This window comes from Camelus ferus, chromosome 13, assembly GCF_009834535.1.
Source record: "Camelus ferus isolate YT-003-E chromosome 13, BCGSAC_Cfer_1.0, whole genome shotgun sequence".
NCBI classification, from domain to species: domain Eukaryota; kingdom Metazoa; phylum Chordata; class Mammalia; order Artiodactyla; family Camelidae; genus Camelus; species Camelus ferus.
Genome location: NC_045708.1, coordinates 57,600,749 through 57,623,507, shown reverse-complemented (window position 1 = coordinate 57,623,507; position 22,759 = coordinate 57,600,749). Strand labels below are relative to the sequence as shown.

Genomic DNA, 22,759 nt, shown 5'->3' with positions numbered 1-22,759 from the left:
AACCTAGAGCTTAGATGAGTGGACTCAAGACTTTTTGAATACACACCCCAACGAGTTAAAAAAGATAGAGAGCACACACACTCTCTCTGTCTAGTCATGAATTACTGCTAATGTGTATATTCAATATTTATAAAGCATGTTGTTTAGATACGATAAATGTCAATAGAAGTTCCATTTTCCTCCTTTGTTCTAGCAGATTATTTTGTATACTTCATTTTGGTAGTACTCATACCACTACTTTTTTTTGTAGTTATGCAGTTGCTGTGTTTTTTTTTTTTTTTAACATTACCAGGTTTTAATCCTCCTGTTTCTTTTGTTTGCTCATTTACTAAGATGCGGCAAAAGCCTAACCTCCACAGAATCGTTCCCTATCCTTTACCTTTGCCTTTACTGTTGTAATTTGTGCACTTAGCTAGTACAGCACTCATCTGTGGTAACCTATGTATGCTTTGTACTCTATTATTCCTTCCATCATCTTTCACTTAGAGGGCAGTAGCTCTCTAATTGGTCTCCCTCAAGTCATTCTTTTTTCCTTCCAGTCTGTTCTCCAAGCTGCAGCCTGAGTAACTTTCAAATTTGCAAATCTGATCATGTCATCTGTATACACCTCAATGTTGCTTTAAGGATAAAGAACTAAATCTTGATTGTGACTCATAAACAAGGCCTTGCATACTTTGGCTTCTGCCTGCACCTCTGGTTCTCTCTTTTTCAAAACTACAGTTATGCTAATTTTTCAGTTTCTTGAAAACTTAAATCTTTCTTCTGTCATTAAGGCACATGTTCCCTCTGTCTAGAATTATCTTCCCTCTTATTGTCTTTTGGATCCTAACCCAAATGTCACTTTTCTGGGGAAAACTTCCCTGACATCCCTGCCCTCCCTGGTCTTCACGCCTCCCCCTTCCCAGATCAGGTCAGGTCCCCCTATTACACTCTTATTTATGGTACTGGGTATCTTACCTTTATAGAATTTATAGTTTGTCCTCATCTGCTTAATGTGTGCCTATCAAATTGGATAGTAACCTCTTTGGAGGTAAGTACGATCACTGATTTTGCCCATCATATTTTGAGCACTGAGGACAGTGACTGGCACATGGTGCCCAATGAATGTGATAAATGAATGAATGTTACATTGTGTAAGGTGTTTGCTTGCTTGTCTTCTTTATTGAACTGTGGGATTCTTGAGAGAAAGCAGCATGCTTTTTAGTGATTTTTGGATCACTGTACATTACATGGTACCTGGCACATAATAGGTGTTCCACCAACTATATGTAGAATGAATGAATAACTTTGCAATGTCTGTATTGTGTAAACAATCACAAAAGTGTTTTGCCATCTCATTTCCCACTGACGTCTTAATGATGTAAGAATTTTGGAGCCGGAAGGGACATGAGAGATTACTGGGTCAACTCTCATTTCTGTATGAAGAAGATCAAGTCTAAAGAGCTAAATGACTCTGGCTAGAACCCAGATCTTCAAATTCCTAAACCACTGTAGCACATTGCTTTCTTCAGCATCTATTGCAGCTGTTGAGAAAGATTAAAAAATATATATATATGTATGTATGACACACACACACATATGAGTGCATTTTTTGTTTTATTCTCCCTGAAATTTTCTTGCCAGCTGAAAATTACAGCTCCAGTCACCATTAAGCAGCTTTCCTAAGTTTACAAAGCTAGTAAGTAGTAGGGTCCAGATTTGAATCCAGGCAGTCTGACTGTTCTAGTAATTAATACTATTTGGGAGCAGATCTGAGGTCATTATAGTTTATATTTACTATTATTTTAATATATAATATTATATATATTAAATGTTCATTTATATTCATGTTCATTATCAGTCATGTTCATTCAGTGTCTGGTTGGTATTGGATGCTGAGGTTTGTAATGTTCCATGATAAATATAATTCAGACTTACTTTATTTAACAGGTTAGCAGAATGGTGCATGGAAGTATGCTAGAGAATGTGTCAGATCAAATGTATTGGTGAGTTCAAGTGAAATATTAGGAAACGCTCAGCACAGAATAGGAACGAATATTGAGTGAAATTTCAGCAGGAATGGTATTGTTATATGTAGAATCAAGACGTGAAATAAGTCATTCACAGTTTAAAGCTAGAAGCGTATCAGGAAAAGTTGACAGTATTTGAGGTAAATGTTTGAAAAAAAAAAAGAAGTCCCTCTCCTAATAAGGCCCCCATCAAAAAATAAAACTGTTTTGTCTTTCATAAGGTCAAATAATAGAATATTTATACATTTACACAGTGATGACTTACTGTTATTACAACTTCATGAATCTTAACTGGCCTTTATCAATATTTTTTCTGGGGAAATGTAGCTTTTTCTTCTAATCTTTTTGCTATTATTTGACTAATAGGATCAAGCAGAACAGTTCTTTAGAAGCGGCCATACGAACAACTGGGCGGTTTTGGTAAGTGTATTCTATAAGGGTGCACCTTGTTGTTTACATCAGATATGTGTCTGAGAAATTTTGTGTGAATCAAATTCTTGAAAGTAAAATTTTTATCTTATAACAGAAATTCTTTATTTCGATTGGGCTATATTTTATTGACCACATCAACTAATAATAATCTTTGCCTTTAGTATATCTGTCAAGTGGTGATGTATAAGTAAAAATAAAAATAAATTAGGGGTGATGTTGTTAAGGGAAGCATTTTATAAAGTGTAGAGTTATTTTAATGATGGAAACTAGTAATTGTATTTCTTATCTATCATATTAGTTTATAGATACTCTCTACTTAGGCTATGTTATTTTTTAATTGCTTTTTTTTTCTGTTTACAAAAATAAATGATCATTGTAGGAAATTCAAATTACACAGAAAAGTTTAGAAGAAGACAAATTAATTTTCCTGTTACTTTGATTAAATAGAATAGTAACATGGGTTCATGACTCATTTTCTTGTTCTTTAGGAAAGAACACCTTTTATATGCTGCCCCTCACACGGGATTTTATGAAGGTGTTGAACAAAAGCTGCTCATGTTAAGGATGATAGGCTTTCAGTGACCACTTAAGTTGGAGAAAACCGTCAGGAGGCAGGCCATGATCCACCAAGATGAGAGGATAACTTGCTCTACAGGCAGCGAAGGGCACTTCCGTGATTAGTGTCTCTGAAGGAATTCTTAAAAGAGGGAATAACTGCCGGTGTGCAGACAACTAATTGCCAAGGGGCTCATCCTTAGAATAGGAGCCTATTAGCTTATACTACACACACATTAAAATCCTCCTTGTTCTGGGAAACCTCTAACCAAGCCCCTCTCCAATCTCAGTAACCGGGATCTCAGTTGAGAAATAGAGGGTGAAAAAGAATTATTACTGAGCATTTCACAACTGCAGTTTTCATATTTTGTGCAATATTTTACACATTAACTCAGTATAGTAAGACTTCAATAAATTGTGTTTTCTTAAATGGAAAATTATGAAATTTGATCAGGGACAAGTTAAAAGTGTAAAACATACATTTGTTTCAATGTTGTAAAATTGAAATTTTAAAAAATATAAATGTTTTCCCCCTCATTTTGAATTAATTTGTTTTTAGTCTTGACTAGATGATCAGAGGTAAATGAAAGGCCCCTTTACTCTTGTAATATGATTGAGAAAACTTGCCACCAGAGGGAGATAGAAGGAAAATTGAATTCCATTTTAGTCTCAGGATCTGCTTTGAATAAAACATTTTTATCTTTGTTTAATAAAAAACTTATAAAGATAATCCATACTTATGGTTAAAAAAATAATACTGATGGGTAGTGATTTTGTTTCTAGCTTTTTGGTTTTGATTTTTGCTAATAGAGGCAACATATAGTGAGAACTCTTGAATACTTTTTTTCCCCATACTTACACAAGCTAAATAAAAAGAAGTACATTTTTGAACTTGATATATGTTGCAAATTACTCTCTTAGAAGGTATATATTAGTTTACATTCCCATGAGTAGGATATGAGTATTCATTCTCCACACCATGCCAATAGTATCAATGGTCAGACTTTTGGATACTTAACCAGTTTTTTAAAAAATTATGATAGCAGTTGAGCATCTGTACGACTTTATTGTCCATTTAAAATTAAAGAAATTTTTTTATTGAACTGTAGTTGATTTACAATGTGTTAGTTTCTAGTGTAAAACATAGTGATTCAGTTATATATTCTTTTTTCATATTTTTCATTATAGGTTATTACAAGATGTTGAATTTTTAATACTTTTTTTATGAAATGCTTGCTGTGATCTCTGCCCATTTTTCAAAATTATCTTGTTCATCTTTTTCTTATTGAATTATAATTATTTCAAGTTTTTCATTTCTGTAGGATTTTATGGTTTGACTTAATGGAGTTTCACATTTTTATCTAGTCAAGAATTTTAGTCTTTTCCTTATTGGAGTCCAGGTTGAAGACAGATTTTAATTAAAAAAACTTTGTAGTTCCTTTCTATGTGCAGGGGCAAGAATATTTGTGCTATTCTCGAAACTATCATTATACTTACTATCAGCAGAGGCATGTGGTAGGAGGTGGGAGGGTGTTTAGTGGGTAGGTATGCTACCAGACAGTCCCAATTTCTGTTTTCTTCCTTTGGAATGAATGCTTGAGAGGGCTAACTTTTGAGGCATGGCATTAGATTTTCCTAGTACCTTTGGTATCTTTTTTTAGAAATCAGTTTCTTTCTTTCTTTCTTTTTTTTTTTAAAGGGTAAGACTTGTTGGAATTGTTTATAGTTTTCTGTTCAGTTCAACAGCTTCTTTATACTACATTCTCTTATGTGCATATAAAAACTGTTTTCTATACTGTGTTTTAGTCTCTATCTTCCATTTTTCACAACTGAAATTAGGACTGGAGTGATAGGAATATTATATAACCTAAGGCAGTTAATATTCTATTCTATGAAAAGAGTATGGGCATTGTCTTTGGTTCTAAATAATTTAATCTTTTAAAAAGAGGAACATTATAGAATCACATAAATTGAGAGTAACTAAGTTAGTTCAGTGTTTGATTACCCAAAGATTTGTTTTCTCTTAAGCTGAGTGGTTTTTTAAATTTAAGACCGGTTATGAAAGCCTTCTCTCTAGAGAGATTGGTTTTATTGACAATTCTTATTGTGTTGTGCTGTTTCTAGGCCTGAATAATGATGTACTCTTTTTTTAAGCATCTCTATATCCTACTTACAGAGAAATACTTCTGTAACTCAGGTTTATTTTGATTCCTAAAAATAATGTATTTGTTTTAATACTTCAGGTGTGTACGTCCCGATTCTGGTTTAATTATCGCCATGTTGCAAATACTCTTTCTGTTTATAGAAGCGTCAAGAGGCTAGGTATTCCTGACAGGTAAGAATTCTTGATAAAGCTTAACTCTGAACCCCAGTGAAAACCACCCTTAGATAATTGTTATTATATTTGTGTTTTTGTGTCACTTCTGAAAAACATGAAGAAACCTAACTTGAAGTTATTGTGTTGTTGTTAAAGCATGCCATCATGTACAGAGTAGCTCTTACTAAAGACCATAATGGCAAATTACATAAAACAACAGTCAATACTAAGGTAAAAAGATTTGATAAAAATAGAGTATAATTGTTGTGTCATTTATTTAATTATAAAATGCCTCAGTCTGGGTTTTTAATTGTAAGCAACAGAAGGCAATTCTGACTGATTCAAATAGAAAAGACATTTACTGAAAACATATCTGTTAGTTTACCAAAGTGCTGGAAAGGCTGAATCCTTAAAGAGTCAGGAAGAAGGAAGATAAGGTGGAAAATTCACATCTAAACTTCATAGCATGAAACCAGCCCAGTGACAGTAATGCAGCCTCGAATTGCTTAAGCCTGGACTCAGCTACTGCATAGCTGCTACCATGGCCTTTGGACACTTACTGTTGCTACTACTGCCTTCTGCCAAAATCTGACCTTTGCTGTCCCACCTTCTTACTGTCTCTAGCTCTTAATTTAGAGTCCTTGGTGGGAATGTAATGTTGACGGCGCATAGATGAAGTGCCCATGTCTGTGCTGCAGGGGTGACAGGAAGAGTGACTATATGGCATCATTAACTTCTATGTAGGGAGAGGGGCTCTACCTTCTATGAGGACTCAGAAAGTGGTGTATTTCCTAATCATACGAGGGGATTCAGGTACTCAGTGGAACTCCCACACCCACCTAATAATTCCTGATAAGAATAAGCTTCATGAGCCAGATAGTCTGGCACTTGCAAGTCCTCAGAAGAACCACATTCAAGGGAAATAGCAGGCTTTCGATCTTCAGAAAGAAGCAGCTTTGAATCTGAGCTTGAGACTGAAAGAAAAGATAAAAAACACGAGTTGGATCAGAAAGAACTAGCTTCTTGTAGCTGGGGTTTCTTTCATAGGCATCCGTCTTAGAATGTATTTCATACAGAAGCCTGCAAAACAATCTGTAAAATCTCAGTCTGGAGGCAAACAAAAGAGTTTGAATAATGAAGTAAAATAAGTATTTGGAATTACTAAAAAATAAATATTGAAAAAACATGCATGTCCTCCACATTTGGTTTGTTAGATATGATAGACGTATTTTTGCTACTTCCAAAGCAGTTAGAGAGGAAACTGCAGTCAATTCAGTTATTTAGGTTTGATTTATTTAGTCCTGTGTTTCTATCCACCTGTGAGGTAGTTTGGAAAAAACTTAGCAGTCAGACAGATCTGAGTTTGAAATCTGGGTTTAGTGGTGATTTTGATTCGATCACTTGGCCGTACTAAGCCTGTTTCCTCAGCTATTACATTGTGATAATAGTACCTTCTTTGCATGATTTAGGTCCTTGCAGTGAAAAGTGAGCAGAGATATGTATAAAGTGTTGCAGGAGCAGAAAGGAAGCAGTGCATGACTCAGGAAACAAAGTCATCTTACAGTCTGTGTCAGTAGTTCATTTTAGCGTAAGAAGCTGACAGCTCTAACCTGGGAACTATAATTGAATTCCTGTATTTCATCTGAAAATTAAGATAACTTGGTAATACCATCTTTAAAAAGTACATTCAATTAAGTCTGAGAGGATGATTTGTTATAGCAAGTGTAAGTATTCTTCTTGTAATTAGCCGATACTATTATCTGTCAGTTGGTTCTCCTCAGATAGGTGTATGTGCTTAGTCCTTCGGTTTAAAACTACTGTCACTTCCATATCCTATGTGCTCCTCCAGGGAATGACTGTGCGTGGTTTGGCAGTAGGTTTCACTATGGCAAATGAATCTTTGTCTAGTCTATAAGCATTAGGATATGTCTAAATGGTTTAAGATTTAGAGGGGCTTTTAAGAAACAGACTATAACTGTTAGGATGTGTTTTACATATTCTAATTAGGTTTGTCCCTAGGTTTCTGAAGACTGCTCTTTAAAAGCTTATTCCTGTTTCAAATCCTTTCCCATCTACCTCCCTGTGTATGAAGTCTTTGTTAGGAATTAACTGGGGATTTAAACAGTTGATGCTTTAAACCATTTGTTACTTAACAAACAGATCAATAGAAAAGATTCTATTTGGCTTTTAGCCTGTTATGGTAATACTCTCCTTGGTGGCTTGTCTCACTTTACTCCTACCTGGAATTAAGTATAAAAATACAATTATAAGTAAACTTTTAGTCAGAAAGTAATAAACTATTATGAAATAACAGTTTGGAAACTTTAATCATTAAGAGCACTTTTCCATTTTAAAGCTTAAATTTCAAAATACAGTTTGAATTTATTTTAGACATTATGGAACATTTTCAAGTTAAAACAGTATTATCCTAACTTCTGACATACAACTTCTCAGGATGTGTATCCTGAGAAAAATGATTGGTCATTGCATTTAATAAAAATTATGCATAAAGGTCCATTTTGGGGTTTTTTTTGTACTTTATTTGCTTTTTTAAAGGAGCATTTAACCTCTGTCTTGCAATGCAAAGTATTTGCATTTAGTTTTCCTGTATTCTTCAGTAAGAAACTAGTTCATGTCAGACATCATTTACTAAAATGTAACAGATGATTGCCTTTTATTTTGGAAGTTCATATCAGTTTCTTAGATCCTGTTTGAAATGTCACATTAGTCATATCAGTACCCTTTTTCTGATTTCTCTCTGATTTTCTGTATGTATTTCACATACTCTGACCATACTGAGCTATTCTTTCTGCCTGGAGTGGTTGTCTATACTTCCAGCTCACTGCTACCAAAACCTGGCTGTGATTCTGAATCACTCATGGTGCATGTTAAAAATATTGATTTCTTGGCTTCACCCCTGGAGATGCTAATTCACTAAATCTGAAGTGAATCCTAGACATCAGCTCTATATATGGTTCTGGTGGACAATCAAGTTAGGAAGCACAGCTGTAACTTTTACCTGAGCTTCCAAATTCACTTTACCCTAATACTTCAGAAAAGCATTCCCTGGCCCCCTTGTTTATCTCTATCTTATCTTTTGTATGTACTTTGATTATAACATGAATATATTAATCATAGTATGTCTCCCTCATTAGATTATAAACTCCTTGAAGGGAACAGGGATTATATTTTATTTCACTTTGTGCTTCTAGCATCTAGCACAGTGCTCGGCACATAGTAGGTGCTCAGTAGGTATTGGATAAATAAACATGTGACTTGGAAATACTTTAATCAGTTAGGTAAAGCAGACAAGTTTGTACTTTAAAAGTAAAAAAAGTCTGTCTTCTAAAGTGTATTAGTCTAGATTTTAGCAAATGTTAATCTGTTAACATGTTAAAAGACTATTTGATACATGGGTTACCAGAATTTTATAGTACTGTACCGAAATATTGACTCAGAGAAGGGAATTTAATGGTGATGGGGGACAATAAAAAGACATGCTCAGAAGATACTCAGCTTGACTGTTACCCTCCAGCTTAACTGTTATCGACCAAGTTCTGTGGAGGACGGGGGTCTCGTACTTTGTGCTCATGCTTTTTGTAACCTTACCCACCCTCAGAGATTTTGTTTTCTCTTTGCCGGGTTTTAGCTTCTTGAAACATTTCATTATTTTTAGGAAATTTTGTGTCCTAAAATAATTGTTGGTCTAAATCCCTGTTTTGCTGGGGAAGAGAGAAGGCATTAAACAGGGGTTAAGTTCTAAAGACAGTATGTGAAGCAGAAATTGGGCCAAAATTATTCTTGTAAATTTCTTAAAGAGCACATGAAGTACAGTATAGTGTTATCTTTTATGAAGTCAAACACAGCCAGTTTTAGAGCATTGCTAGAGCAAATTACGGTTTTCTTTTTCTTTGGTGGAGCATTTGATGAAGTGGTTTTGGATTAAGGGACATGTTATATGAAAAATCTATCCATATCTTTAACACTAGCATCGAGGTGCTCATGCTGTAAGAGGGACATGGGAACTGAGACTGACAGGGAATGCAGAGTCATAGCTCCCGTCTCATCTCATGTTTACTTTGGGGAATAAATACATTGAGTAAGAGGCTGGATGAGATCTGTCTCTCCTTTTATTTTTTTGGCTCAGCGCATAAGAATTAAGTTTATGGAGTTAAATATGTATCTAAGTTTTCTTAAAATATAATTTAACTCTACTGCAAGTTGAGTGGATGTGAATTTTTGAAATGATCCCTATCTGATAAACTGTTTATTTCCATAGCTAAATCCTGCAGCTTTTCTGACTCTATTTTTCCCCTTGCTCTATATTTTAATTATTATTTGAGATTAGTATTCCTAATTTAAACCTTTATTCATCTCCTCTTTTTCATAAACTCTTAGTGTGTGCAAAATAATGTTCACATCCCTTATGCTGGAACTCAAGGCTTTTGCAGTCTGTCCAAGTCTGGTACTCTGATCATTTAATTTCAGTTCCTTATGCTCCAGCCAATTCCTCCTTGTAAGTCCCTGTATTGGCCTCTCTCATTGCCTTATACTGATCCTTCCATCTGTAATTCTTTCCTTCCTCCCTCCTTCTTGGTTTTCCTATGCCCAGATTCACTTCATACATTCCCTTAAGCTTTCTTGGCCCTTCTCGCGTAAATACTTTATTTGTACTTCTATCATGGCACTTTTTCCTATGTGTTGATCTTCTTTCTTCATGGCTGGTTCTGATACTATGTTTATAATCCTCGCAGTGCACTCTTTCGCATACTGTGCAGAGCTGAATGAATGAATGAATGAGGAGTATGCTAAAGATCCCTAGTCAAGTGGAACCCAGTTGGTCCTGGCTAGAAAGGAAATATTTATGACTATTGCTTTTTTATAGTCTCGTTAGATCTTGTTTCTTAAGCTAAAAATGCTCAGTAGTAGATTTTATAAACTATTCCCTGACTTCCACTTTTGGGGTCTGTGGGGAGGGTGATCTCACCAGGGAACTTAAAATTCGTTTCTTTCCACCAGATAGAAGTCCATAGAGTTTTGCCTAAGACAAGTTAACTGCAGCTTTACTTATCCCTTGCCTTCCTACTATTTAAGTTCCCTTAGGATGCATTTTTTTTTTTGTCCTTTGTCCCTTTTAACTTCTTTCTCAAGTAATAAATACTAGAATTAGAAATTTGAATTCTGGTAATATTTTTGTAAATTAAAAAAAAATCACTGCCTGTTACTGTTGTTTTTAAAATCAGATTGGCAATATAACTTTTGACTGTTGTTCTTTATGCTGCTGTGGGTTAGATCTTATATGTAAGAGGGTATTGGGTAAGGTAAGCATTAATAAGATATTTCAGGAATTTTCTTGTGTAATTTCTGATTAAAATAATATGGAGAAGGTCATGGTTGTTACGATTCTTTGGAAATGCTTGTAGCTTTCTCTTCGGGAAGGTCGGCCAAAATGGACCCCTGTTTCTGGCTTCCTCCCCCACCCCTACTGCAACACACATGCACTATCCACCATAATTCAGAGACTGTGTTAGGGGTTTTATAATGAATTATTTATTCCTTGGGACCTTTATGAGAGAGTCTCCCCACTTCCAACCCCATTTTACGTATTAAAAATGGTTACTCAGAATGGTTCAATGACTTGCTTAAGGTCTGTTAAAGGTACCGCTAAATAATAGAAGCAGAATTTGAATTCAGGCATTTTGACTTTATGATTGGAATATTTCTATTATATCACAGCTATTTCCTCCCTAAGAAATTACAACAGATAATATTTATGTAACGTTTGCAATTCGAGAATTCTTTTAATATCATGATCTCTTTTTATTCTTATGGCAATTCTATAGAGGTTGGTATAATTATGCATACTGATCATTTAATACCTTATTTAATTAAAAATATATATCTACATGTTGAATGTGGTGCTAGGGTGTTATGAAAATAGCTAATATTAATTGCATAGTATAAGGAATGTCTCTCTGTTTTCCCATTTTCTTATTTTTCCATAGTGTTTATTACTGTCTAGGTCTTCATTATTTTACGCTTCATGTGCTTCATGCTTCTGTACTTGAGCAGCTTTCTAGCTGCTTATTCCCTGTCTCTAGTTTCTTCCCCCTCCAGCTCATCCTACACACAGCTGTTAGAATTCTCTTTCTCAGACACTGCTTTCGTCTTTTCACTCCCACGATTAAGAACCTGCAGTGACTCTGTTGTTCCTCTAAAAAAAATCCAAAATTTTCAACCAGTCTTCAGTCTTTTCTGCTTTGTTAATCCCAATTTACTATGTTCATTTGTTGATTTGTTCTGACATCTACCACATGGTAGTTTTTTCACTCCCATTTCTATTTCTTTTCACCATTCATCCCACTTAGAACACTTAGAATATCCTGTGTGCTGTCCTTTCCTACCCATATATGTTTCTTTCCTTTGTGTCACTATGTGGAACCTTACAGAGTACTCTGTACAGGGAGTTTGCTAATTTTTTTTTAAAACCATTACAATTAATTTATAAAAGTTTCTTAATTATTAAATGTATATAAAATTTTATTTTATTAATAGTTTTATTTTATAATTTACCTATTTTTTTTATGAACAAAAGGACTGGAACCATAGTAAATGTGCTTTGTAAATAATTTGCAATATATTATCATAGTTACTGTAAAGATAGTACTAACTCATGCCTTTGAATGCTCTGCTTCTTGTCTTCTGTCATTTCCCAACAGTTTTTTTTCTCATATACTTTGTAAAAATGTAAATAATAGTGTTTGAATATAGAGACATGTATTCTGAGCAATCTGTCATTTTATTCTCATGTTGGCAGCTGATCTGTCTGCCTCTCCATGGGATGTTCTTAGTGAAGTACATAATATCTTGAATAGGTAAGCATTTAGAATAGTTAAGAAGTTGAAATGTGCTCTGAGAATAGTGACAATACTAAAAGGAGCATTTTGGCCACAGCTCTTATGTTTAGATAATAAGTAAGATCCATTTGCAAGACTAAGAGGACCATGAAGAGATTTATGGAGCAAAGGGAAATTTCTTTATTGATTTGTAAATAGTTAGGAAGGTTTTGGGAAGTCAAAGAAGTGAGAGATGCTTATTCCCTCTGCTAACCCCAGAATATCTTCATTCCTGACACTATCTTCATATCTGGTAACCTGATTTCCTTGACTTTTTTCTTCTTTTGAATTGTCTTGGCTATTCTTGTGTCTTGTTCTTCCATATTAAGTTTGGAATCAGCTTGTCAAGTTCTTAAAATCCTGTTGGGATTTTGATTTGCATTGCATTAAGTTTTAGATTAATTTAGAGAGAATGGCCTTCTTTATGATATTAAATCATTCCATTTATGAATAAGGTATATCTCTATTTAATTGTGTGTTTAATGGTTTTAAACTAACTTTTATAATTTAGAAATTTTCTCCATAAACATTTTTGGTAGAATATTTACTTGTCTTATATTTTTTTGGTTGATACTATAAATGGTACCTTTTAAAAATATATTTTCTTACTTCTGTTGCACAGGCAGTTGGGTTTTATATATTGCTCTGGCAACTTGCTGAACTCTTATTAATTTTAATAATTTGACTATAAATTCCCTTTTTTTGATATCCATAAAATCCACCACAGTGACAGCTGTCTTCCTTTCAGGTCTTTGTACCATAGAAAGTTGTTTCTAATCTTCAGAAGCTTTTCATATTTGACAATTTTCAGATAAAAGTTGTCTTTATATCCCTCAAAATTAGTAGTCCAGAGAAATCCTTTATTTTACATGTGAGAAAAATGTGTTCCTGAGAGGTAAAATGACGTTTAATGTCAACAGCTGTGTGGTGGCAGAACTAAGGCCGCCTTAGGGAACAACTGTACTGGGGCACCAATAAAAGGAGCCTGATGCATTTGATGTCATATGACTTTGGGTAGGTTCCAGGCTGGACTGAGAAATAGGAAGGAAAAAAGACAGCTGGTAGGGGCAGAATGCACACTAATTGAATTTATTTCTTCTCTTCCTTTCTTCCTCCTTTCTTCTTTTCTTCTTTCTCCTTCCCTTTTCCAGCCAAATATATATTGAGAGCGTATGGTGTTCAGAATACACTTGCCAATTTTTGTAATTTAAACTGAAGTGGGGACACAGGGAAGAGAAAAGGGCAGAGGAGTAAACCATAACTTCTGTGAAAAATATAAATGCTTGGCTGGTGGCATTGGGAATGACCTCAGAATAAGTCAGACTCAACATGACATTTCACCATGGAAAATAATGAAATTTTGATGATGATAATGAGATGATAATGAGAATTTCTAAGACATTTCCGAGGACTTCTAATGGAGATTTGATAGAAACAATGTTGTAATTCTCTGCCATGTTATATCTGACTCAGAGGTGTTAAAAGGATAAGTGAAATTACCATTTGTGAACATAATTTGATTTCTTTGGTGAAAAGATATTTCACAGGGTTTTATATTAATGGTTTCCAAGAATCTGACCTGATCATGAGTGGGAGATTACTCAGTTCATTAAAATGTACCCTGACATTAAATCCTTACACCCACCCATTAACTTATTCTTAATTATATCCATTGCAAAGGCTTCAAATCATGAAATTCAGATATATTATGTTAGAAAGCAAAACCCATATTAATCAAAACTTAATTTACTTGAATTGTTAATTTTTCTCCACCGTACTATAGGCAAAGTGGAATCAAATAAGATCATATTAGGGAGCTTGAGTTACAAATATATTTCAGGGTTTATTCTGGGCAAGTAAAAGCTACTTTAGTATCCTGTACTTCTTCTATCTCTATTATATTTAATAAAAATAGATATTCAAACGTTAGCTTTAAATACTGGTAAAGATTGTTCTTAATAGATTGTACTTATTCAAGAAAGCAGTTTAGATTTTTTTTTTCATTATTTCTAAATAAGTGAACTAGCTCTCGCACTAGGTTTTTATAAGCTGGAGAACACTGACAAATTATTTGTCCCACAGAACTGTAACCACATATTATAAGACAATATAAATATATGTTAAACTAACATTAATACACATCACTATTGATCAGTTACATAATAAACTGTCAAGTATCCAAATACTGAGTTACACAAGTCAAAAGACATAAAAAATTAGACGTCTGTTCAGTTCACTAGTAGAAACCCCACTTTTTTTTTGCAAGGGAAGTTGGGAAGAGAAGAAAAAAAAAACCACACTTCAGACAAAAATAATAGCTGGTAAACAACTTCCAGGAGGTATGGAAAAATAACAGGAATTTCAAAAATTTTATGATTAAGAATTTTTTAGCTACAATAGCGAAATATCTCTACCTTTAGAAAATATTTACTAAATTAAAGGACATGTTTTACATATTCTGCAAAAGATAAAGGCAGTATCTTACTAGAAATATTTAATAGCCCTCTCCCTTTCTTTTTAGGGTGTTTTGGTTAAGTTGTACACAAAAGTGCAAACATTAATTTAATTGTAAAGCTTTTTTTGCTTGGAGATTAATTAAACTTCTGCACAAAGTAGATTTTCAAGATGCAGGTTTTTCATAACAGCACAAAATGAGATTTATAGAAAGATATTAAATAACACTATACAGCTTGGTAAAAAATTGAACAGAAGTCAATGGTTATGCAAACCTGTTGTGTACTGGTATGAATGAGGGCAAACGTAAACATAAAGTAAACAAACGAATCACTGTTTGACATGACTGAAGGAGTAAAACTCATAAGGTCTAAAGTGTTCGTAAATCCTAGGATTTTAGTTCTGTGTGATACTAAAAAGTATGCAGGTGTTAACTGGATATTTTGGTACCTTGTCTTTCTAAATTTCTTATGTACTGAGAAGATTCTGGCATGGGAATAGATTTAAACTTGACTTATAACTCAGGATGGCGTGATTTTAGGAATTGAAACAAATGATAAATAAATTTTAAATGCTGAACAGCAAGACTTTTGCTAAGTGTCAAAATAGGCTGACCGTAACCTAAACATAGAGGTTCTGCCAAACATATAACCTGGTAAAACTGCTATTCTGTACTCCTATAAAAGCTTCAGTAGACTTACTCACTGAGCCAACTTCTTGGCTAAAATGTGCAACAAATTAGGTCCTGTCTGAAGTTCTACTTCTAAGACAGTAGCATTAGGTACCTCAGTTTCATTGACCACTGGAGTCTTTGCAGCACAGACACATTTGAGAGTAATACTCCTCTAAATACAAAAGTTGCTTGATGTTAAAAGCTCCATGCTGCTATTGCTTTCTGATCTGTACTGCATTTTTGTGTTTCATTCCACCTTCTATTAATGCTACGGCGGCAAGCTTTGGAGCTCTTCCAAGGCTTGCAATACAATGGACAGTAGTACAGTGACAGGGTTCTTCATAAAACTTGATTTTTCCAAGACTTTACTAGTCATCAACAATCTGGTTCGATGGCAGTGCACCTTCATCAAAAGGCCAGTCAAGAACATGGATGCCTTCTTTTTCCTTGAGAGCAATGTCATATATTGCTTCACATACTCTTACTATTATGGTAATCCATACTTCTTAAGTTTCTGAATAACTTTGTTTAAGGTCCCTTTGGTTGGATTTTATATGATAAGAAATACCATGTTCTTGTGTGTGACTTCCATGGGAGTTAGACAGTTCATGCGAGACATGTTAGTTTAGTAAACAAAAAAACAAACAAAAAACAAAACTCATTAAGATTGTAAAAGGACTAAGTAAATTGAACACAGATATGATGTAAAGAAACCTCAACAAACTCCACTTGAAATTCTCTATGCCTTGAGTATGAAGTTGGGAATAATGGAGAATGAAATGAACTCCTAACAAGAAGCAGCAAGTCTTCAGTCGTTTAATATTGATTAACACAGAGGAAGTGCGCTGAGGCTCACTCCGTCTAGGTCAGAACTAGACAATGCTCTGTGGGTTTCAATTCAGCACTTCTGTGTCCATTTAACTGCTCTTAACACGGCTTCTTGGTGGAGTAGTAATGAATTTCTATAGCTCTTTTGTCCCTATAAAGGTCATACTGTGCTTGGCTGTAATCTTCACTGTCCTTCAGAAACCCCGTGAATCTGTGAAGATAGAAAGGAGTATGTTTACTCTTTGAAAACTGTGGCCTGATCTTACAGTGAGTACCAAGGAGGTAGCAACACAGGCAGCTGTGGCTGTGGCTGCAGGGCATGGGGTCCATGGTGGTCGGTTGCAGGGTGGAGGTGTTGACAGGGGCAATGGGTAGGTATTAGGTTTTGGAAAAAAGTTGAAATCAGAACATTCCATTCCCCAAGCAGTCTTAGTCAGATTTTATTGTAATTTGAAAAAGACTTTGGGACGATTTTTCAGTATCTTTTTAAAAGGTGAAAACAGTTTAAAATCTATAGCTTTAAAATTAAATAATTGTTTATTTAAAACTTAAAAATATTTGTAATGAAGTTTAAAGCATAAATTTCATTGAGCCATCGGAAATGGAAATACTATGATGAGATTCTTAGGAAAAGTGATGTCCCCTTAATATTTGTCGATGTGAGTATAGAAATTATTGAAGATTTTCTTTTGGCTCTGAAAGAGTGAAAGGCAACGTACTCCATTCTGCCAAAGAATGTAGTAGTGGGTGGAAAGTGTGTGGGCTTTGAAATCAAATCTCATTTCTGCTTACCAGCCATACAACTTTGGGCAAGTGATCTGACCTCGCTGGATTTCTTTTAGAATGGAGACAGTAATAGTCCTCCCAGGATTGTTGTGATTTAATGAGAATGAAGTATCTAAAAGGGCTGCAGCACAGTGCCTGTCACACTGTAAACTCAACAAATATTTGTTTCCATCATCCTGTAATCTTACCTTGTTTTCATTTTTCCATAACTTCTAATCTTATTTTTTATAATCTTATTAAAATATGAAATCCAAATTTGTTAATTTGGGTAAAATATTATAGTAAATGCCTACACAATTTAATATGGAATGGTTAAATCAAATTCATTTCAGTTAACACCATTATATTGCTTTAAAGATTGTTGAATTATATTTAATTGAGATTTACTGTCTTCCAGTTAATTACCCTTTCATTTTGTCTGTAATAGTCTCCATTTTGTATTTTCCCTCATTAATTGTTGTCCTGTTGACCTTTATGATCAAATTGAAAAGCAGAGATGGTGGTAAAATTCTCTTCACCACCAGTGTTGTGTCTGTATTTTATCCTTTGCCAAATAGATTTTTTTAAAAAAAACTGATAAAAGTGATACCTCAGAAGCATAGTCATCCAAGTCTTCTTAATGAAAAGAATATCTAAACTTACTTCTTAAGAATATCTTACTAAATGCCTAGAGGAAATAAGATAACCTTTTCACTTTCTTGCCATTTGAGAATAGAGATATATCAGAGAAGATTTATTAATGATGTTTTTCAGGCGAAATGTACAATTCAGGCATGGTGGTCAAGTCCTAGAAAACTGTTCATGGCACTCTAATAAGGTTACATGCAGACTGTAAAAATCTCCTAATGATGTTAAGCAAGATTCCAAGACACTTGTCATAAAAGTAGATGCAGTGGGGAGACTGATTAAATCAGTAGGGATCATATGGGAAAAATAACAAAAGTAAAATTTCTGTTAAACATGAGAATATGCGAAGGATTGCATGTATTGATTTCCATTATGATGGACCATATTGAATATATCAAGATTAAAACAAATTTTATTCTATATATTTTGACAAAAATAGGTTATACTCGATCGTAGCATTCATTAATGCAACATTCTTTATTTTGACTCTGTGAGTCACCCCAAATGTTTGAGAAATTTAATAACTTATAATTTTGCTAATTTAATGCACAGATTTGAATTCCAAGCCTTGAGGCTGGCATGCTTGAGAAAGTCAGTAAACTACTTAGTGGGAAGTTGAGCCATGGAAAACAGTAAGAAAGAGATGAGAATCTTGTCTGCACAATACTAATTTGAACTCTGACAAGAAAGGGGGAGAGGTGGGTGAGGCATCTCTACTGCTTACCCCTGCCTCAGTTAGTGGAAGAGTGGTGAATATTGGGGCGTGTTTTGAAGCAGAGATGAAGCAGTCAAGACATACGTGTGGCTACAGGTGCAGGTACAGATGGTTAAGAGTGAAAATGGCAGACTTGGTGTCTGAAAAGACCTTGGTGAGAGAAGGGTGAGCAGTAGGATGTAATCTCAGTGCCTTTCTGTAGGAAAAGAGTCAGAGGCTTTGGGGAATTGATTGCAGAATGTCTAGAACTTCAGCCTCTGTATCTCTTTGATGTTCTGTTCTCTGATTTTTGCATTTAAGTGGGCACTTAATTTTTTCAGTTATACCTTAGTACATTTAAAGGAGTGCTCTAGTGCTATTCTTCAATTTGACAGTTTGCTACAGCCTCTGGATGGTTCCATTTAGAATTTCAAGGGCCTGTTTTATGTTATTTGCCAAAATATTGAACAGCAATAATGAGTGCATGCATTCAACTTAATTACTTGAGTTGATTAATTAATCAATATAAAACAGATCATTAAATTCTTTCAAACGCTAGTTCACATTAATGATAATGCAGAATTATTACAAGGAAATGTTCATGTCAAACAAACTGGATTTGAACCCAAAGTCCACTACTTATTAGCTGTGTGACCTGGGACATGTACTTAACTTTGTGCCTCAGTTTCATAACCTGTAAAACAGAGATGGTAATAATATATATCTTGGAAACAATATATGAGATAATGCCTGTAATGTGCTTGTTTTATTAATGTAGTGCTGGAGATATTCCATTTGCTCAATAAATGTTAGTTATTACTTATGTTATACTAAACCACATGTGACGTTAAATATATGAGCCTGTCGCTACCTAGCTCGACCCTTATGTAAATGTCTGCTGCTGTTGACTTCCTGTCTCTGCAGTGCAATTTTATTTTTGAGTCTTATTTCTAATAATGTAAGTACAGAATATCTGGCATAATATTGTTTAGTAATGCCAATTGTTTGACATTTGGCAAATTGAAAGTAGTTCAGAAAAACTTGATGGTCCAGCACCTGTGGCTAGCAGATTTGTTATAATTAGTTTCATAGTGTATTGGTGGTGAGATTTATTAACTTGGTGATTCTTCAAGACATGGAAGAAAAGAAAGAAGAAAAACCTAAAAGGAAATTACCCCCTGGCATCAAGCTAGCAATTATATTGCAAAGTTTGTTGAATTTGCTTGGTCCAGTAGTGATGATATTACTGCAGAAGCAATAACCCACAGAGCATTCTGAATAATTTATGTTGGGGGGAAAAAAAGCAACACCTGTAAGCAGAAATCCAGATATTTAAGAGAGCATCAAAGATCTCTGTGATCCTCAAGTCTCCTGCTGCTTTAACGTCAGCTACTATTCTAGATTGGGATGGTGATGTTGAAGAGAAGCTGGGTGTAGCTCTGGTAGTTACAGATGCTCTAGGGTAGCATGGCTATAGAATGCATAGCAGTTTTAAGGGAATGGCTTAAAAGCACTTTGACCAATACAGTAATTTATTTAAATTTCATTCAGTGAAAAATTTTTATTATGGTAATACCAACCTTTTATAAATGAAAGGTTATGCTTTTTGAAACTTCGTACTCTAATGGTCAAGGGCTGCGAAAGATTATTTATCTATTTAAAATGTTTTCTTTTTTTAAGTTTTTTAACCCATTGGTTACTGGTTCCTGACTGGGCCAAGGGAAATTTTCAGAAAAGAGGGTAAAAAAAGGCTGAGCAGCCCTGATGCAGGGCTTACCTGTTCCTTCACTATTATGGAAGCATAATGATGGGAGAGTATTTATTTTAAACCGTTTTCCCTTCACATGTGTTTCTCAAATTGGGTTTCATGCCTTCTGTTTTGAGAAGTTTTAAAATTTCATTTTTGTGTTGATCTTTAAAATCTGTTTAAGCATGATCAGGGGGTTCTATTAGATAGACACGAAATAGTGGTAAGGGAAGAAGATATTAGTTTCTTTATTATTATTATTTTAATCTATGAAGGAAAAACATGTTTCAGTAATATTTATTATATATTTAAAGTAGCAGATACATATGACTTACAAATTAGTAGATGTATATGGTTGTGCCTTCACTTTTTTTTTTTTAACTAACAGGAATTCATGATTTAAAAAATGTGGCAACTACTTACATAAATAACTACTCTATTTGTTTCAAACCCGGTTTGAACTTTGTAAAATTCAAGTGCTCACTTTTTCTTTTGGTTTTGTGTTGAGGGAAGGCCATATTACCATGTACTTTGCTGTGTGATGTAGGTTTTGCAGGGCCTTGAATAGAGTAAAGTGTGAGAGTTGAGTCATCACACATGGTAGTATAGGATTCCCAAAGTGCGAGAATATCATATTCCTTTGTCAGTTAAATATATTTGAGGAATTTTTGTCTTAATTTTTAAAAGATGGCAAAGCAACTTGATAGCGTTATTCATAAGAACGTAGTAGTATGTCTTCAATGTAGGGGTTTTTTTTGGTCTTGATTCTAGCAGTGATTGATTTGATACTCACTCAGTGAAGACTTAAATAACTGTTGTGAAGCTAACCTGATATTCTAGTGAAAAAGACAGTTTCAGGAGGCAGCAAGTTAAATCTCATGATAAATGGTGTTCAAAGAATATTTGTTGGCAAAGGCTTAGTTAAATATAAAATCTCATTATCCTGAACAGTAAACAGAGCCTGGAAGTTATGAATTGCATTTTGTGCGACATACTTTTGCAAACAGACATTTTTCTACATCATCAAATTGTATTGTAGTGTGGTTGTCAAAATATAGGAAAAAAATGGAGTGTAGAACCAGGCCTGAAGTTATCTCTTTCTCCTGTTAAGTACAACAGTCATTTAGTTTTAGCAAAATAACATCATCATTCAAATCGAATTAATGTTCTTAGAGTATTATTAGTTTGATAGTTCTGTTAGAATCTAATTTATAATTTTGTATTTTTTGTAGTTTTTTTTTAAGTATTATTATACAAATAACTTAACACTTGGACAAAGTGAGAATTTCCTTTTTCTCCAGAAAACAGTTCCAAGTATTTCTTAACTTTCAGAAACAGTGCATTAGAATATATTGTTGGATTTCTAAACCTTTGAAATTCAGTCTGTTTTCTGTCCTGTTTTTTATTTATTATCTACAAATGTAATGATTTTTCAGTGATAATATTGATCATGTTAACCAAAGGTTATAGAACTTATATTGAAGCTCAAAATTATCTGTAGGAAAAATGTTGATTGAATTTATAATTTTAAGCGGAAATGACTATTTCTTTATGAAATTGACATTATATAGATATTAAAAATTATTTAATTTCATGGAATGAAATTAACTTTAAATAAAAAACATGACCTAAAGGAATATTATTATTTTTATATTAAGATTTAGAGCTCAGTTCAGTCTTGTTTAATAGTGGCTTATAAAGAAAAATATGATTGATAATAATTTAATGTAAATCATTTTAAGTTATTAAAAAGAGAAGATATTTTCCAGTCTAAGAGGAATAACTTTCATCATTTCTGTGAGTATGAATCAGTAACAGCTGAAGATCTGATCTTTGAATGTGGCAGGGCTGGAACCCTGTCAAAATAGAAACCTCACCAATTTTCAAGAAAAATCACAGTGTTTCAATTTTGAACTTTAATGTATTTGGAACATATGCAGCAGAACATTTTCTTCTTACTATCTCTTGCCAAGTAAATTACGTATGCCGCATTAGTTTTTCCCGTATGTTTGGGAAAGTGTATGGTAGAATAAAGAATTGCCTGACTCTTGTTCACCAGTTTTAATGGTAAGATCAGGATGAAGAGTATTTAAAAGAGACTTTGTAATTTTCTCTGAAAGGAAATATATACAAAAATGAAAATATTTCATTCACTCAGTGAATGTTTATTGAATACCTACTATATGCCAGGCTCTGTTACTAAGCCTGAGTGATACCGTGAACAGGACAGATAAAGCCCCTGCCTCAGAGAAGTGCTTATGTTCTACCGGAGGTGGTGGTGGGAGATGAGGATTTCAGATTTGTAAATGACCTATAGGAGGTAAAACATGTAGTGAGAATAGAGTACCTTAGGTGAGATTGGAATGATGTGAAGATTTGGGAGGAAAGAAGTCTAAATATTTGGTCAGTAGACCCTAATTGGGAAAGCCTTGGCATATTCCTGGAACAGAAAGGAGGCCAGTGTGGAAGGAGTATAGTGAACATGGGTGGTAGGGGCTGAAGTTAGAGAGATAGACAGAAACCACATTGAGCCTTTTAGACCTTGTAAGGAGTTTCTATTTTCCTCTATAATGGAACGTCCTTGGCGAGTTTTAAGTGAGAAAGTTTAATGACTTGACTCATTTAAGGAAGATCACTCTGATGGCTGTAAGGAGAATGAACAAGAGGGTGAGAGTTGGAAGCAGGAAGCATCTAGTCCACCATCATCTAGAGATGATGGTGTTAGGGAGATGGAGTGGAGC

At 34.2% G+C, this 22,759-nt stretch overlaps 1 protein-coding gene and 1 pseudogene across 1 annotated transcript in view; one reads left to right on the top strand and one right to left on the bottom strand.

The window, feature by feature from the left end:
- The window catches only part of PIGK (phosphatidylinositol glycan anchor biosynthesis class K), an 86,378-nt gene that overhangs the window by 1,241 nt on the left and 62,378 nt on the right, over positions 1-22,759 (top strand). Inside the window, exons 2-3 of the mRNA XM_006187001.3 lie at positions 2,376-2,429; positions 5,240-5,331. Of these exons, the coding sequence (XP_006187063.2) occupies positions 2,376-2,429; positions 5,240-5,331 (146 nt within the window). The remainder of the gene's footprint in view (positions 1-2,375; positions 2,430-5,239; positions 5,332-22,759) is intronic.
- Positions 15,362-15,955, bottom strand: LOC102506060 (annotated as a pseudogene).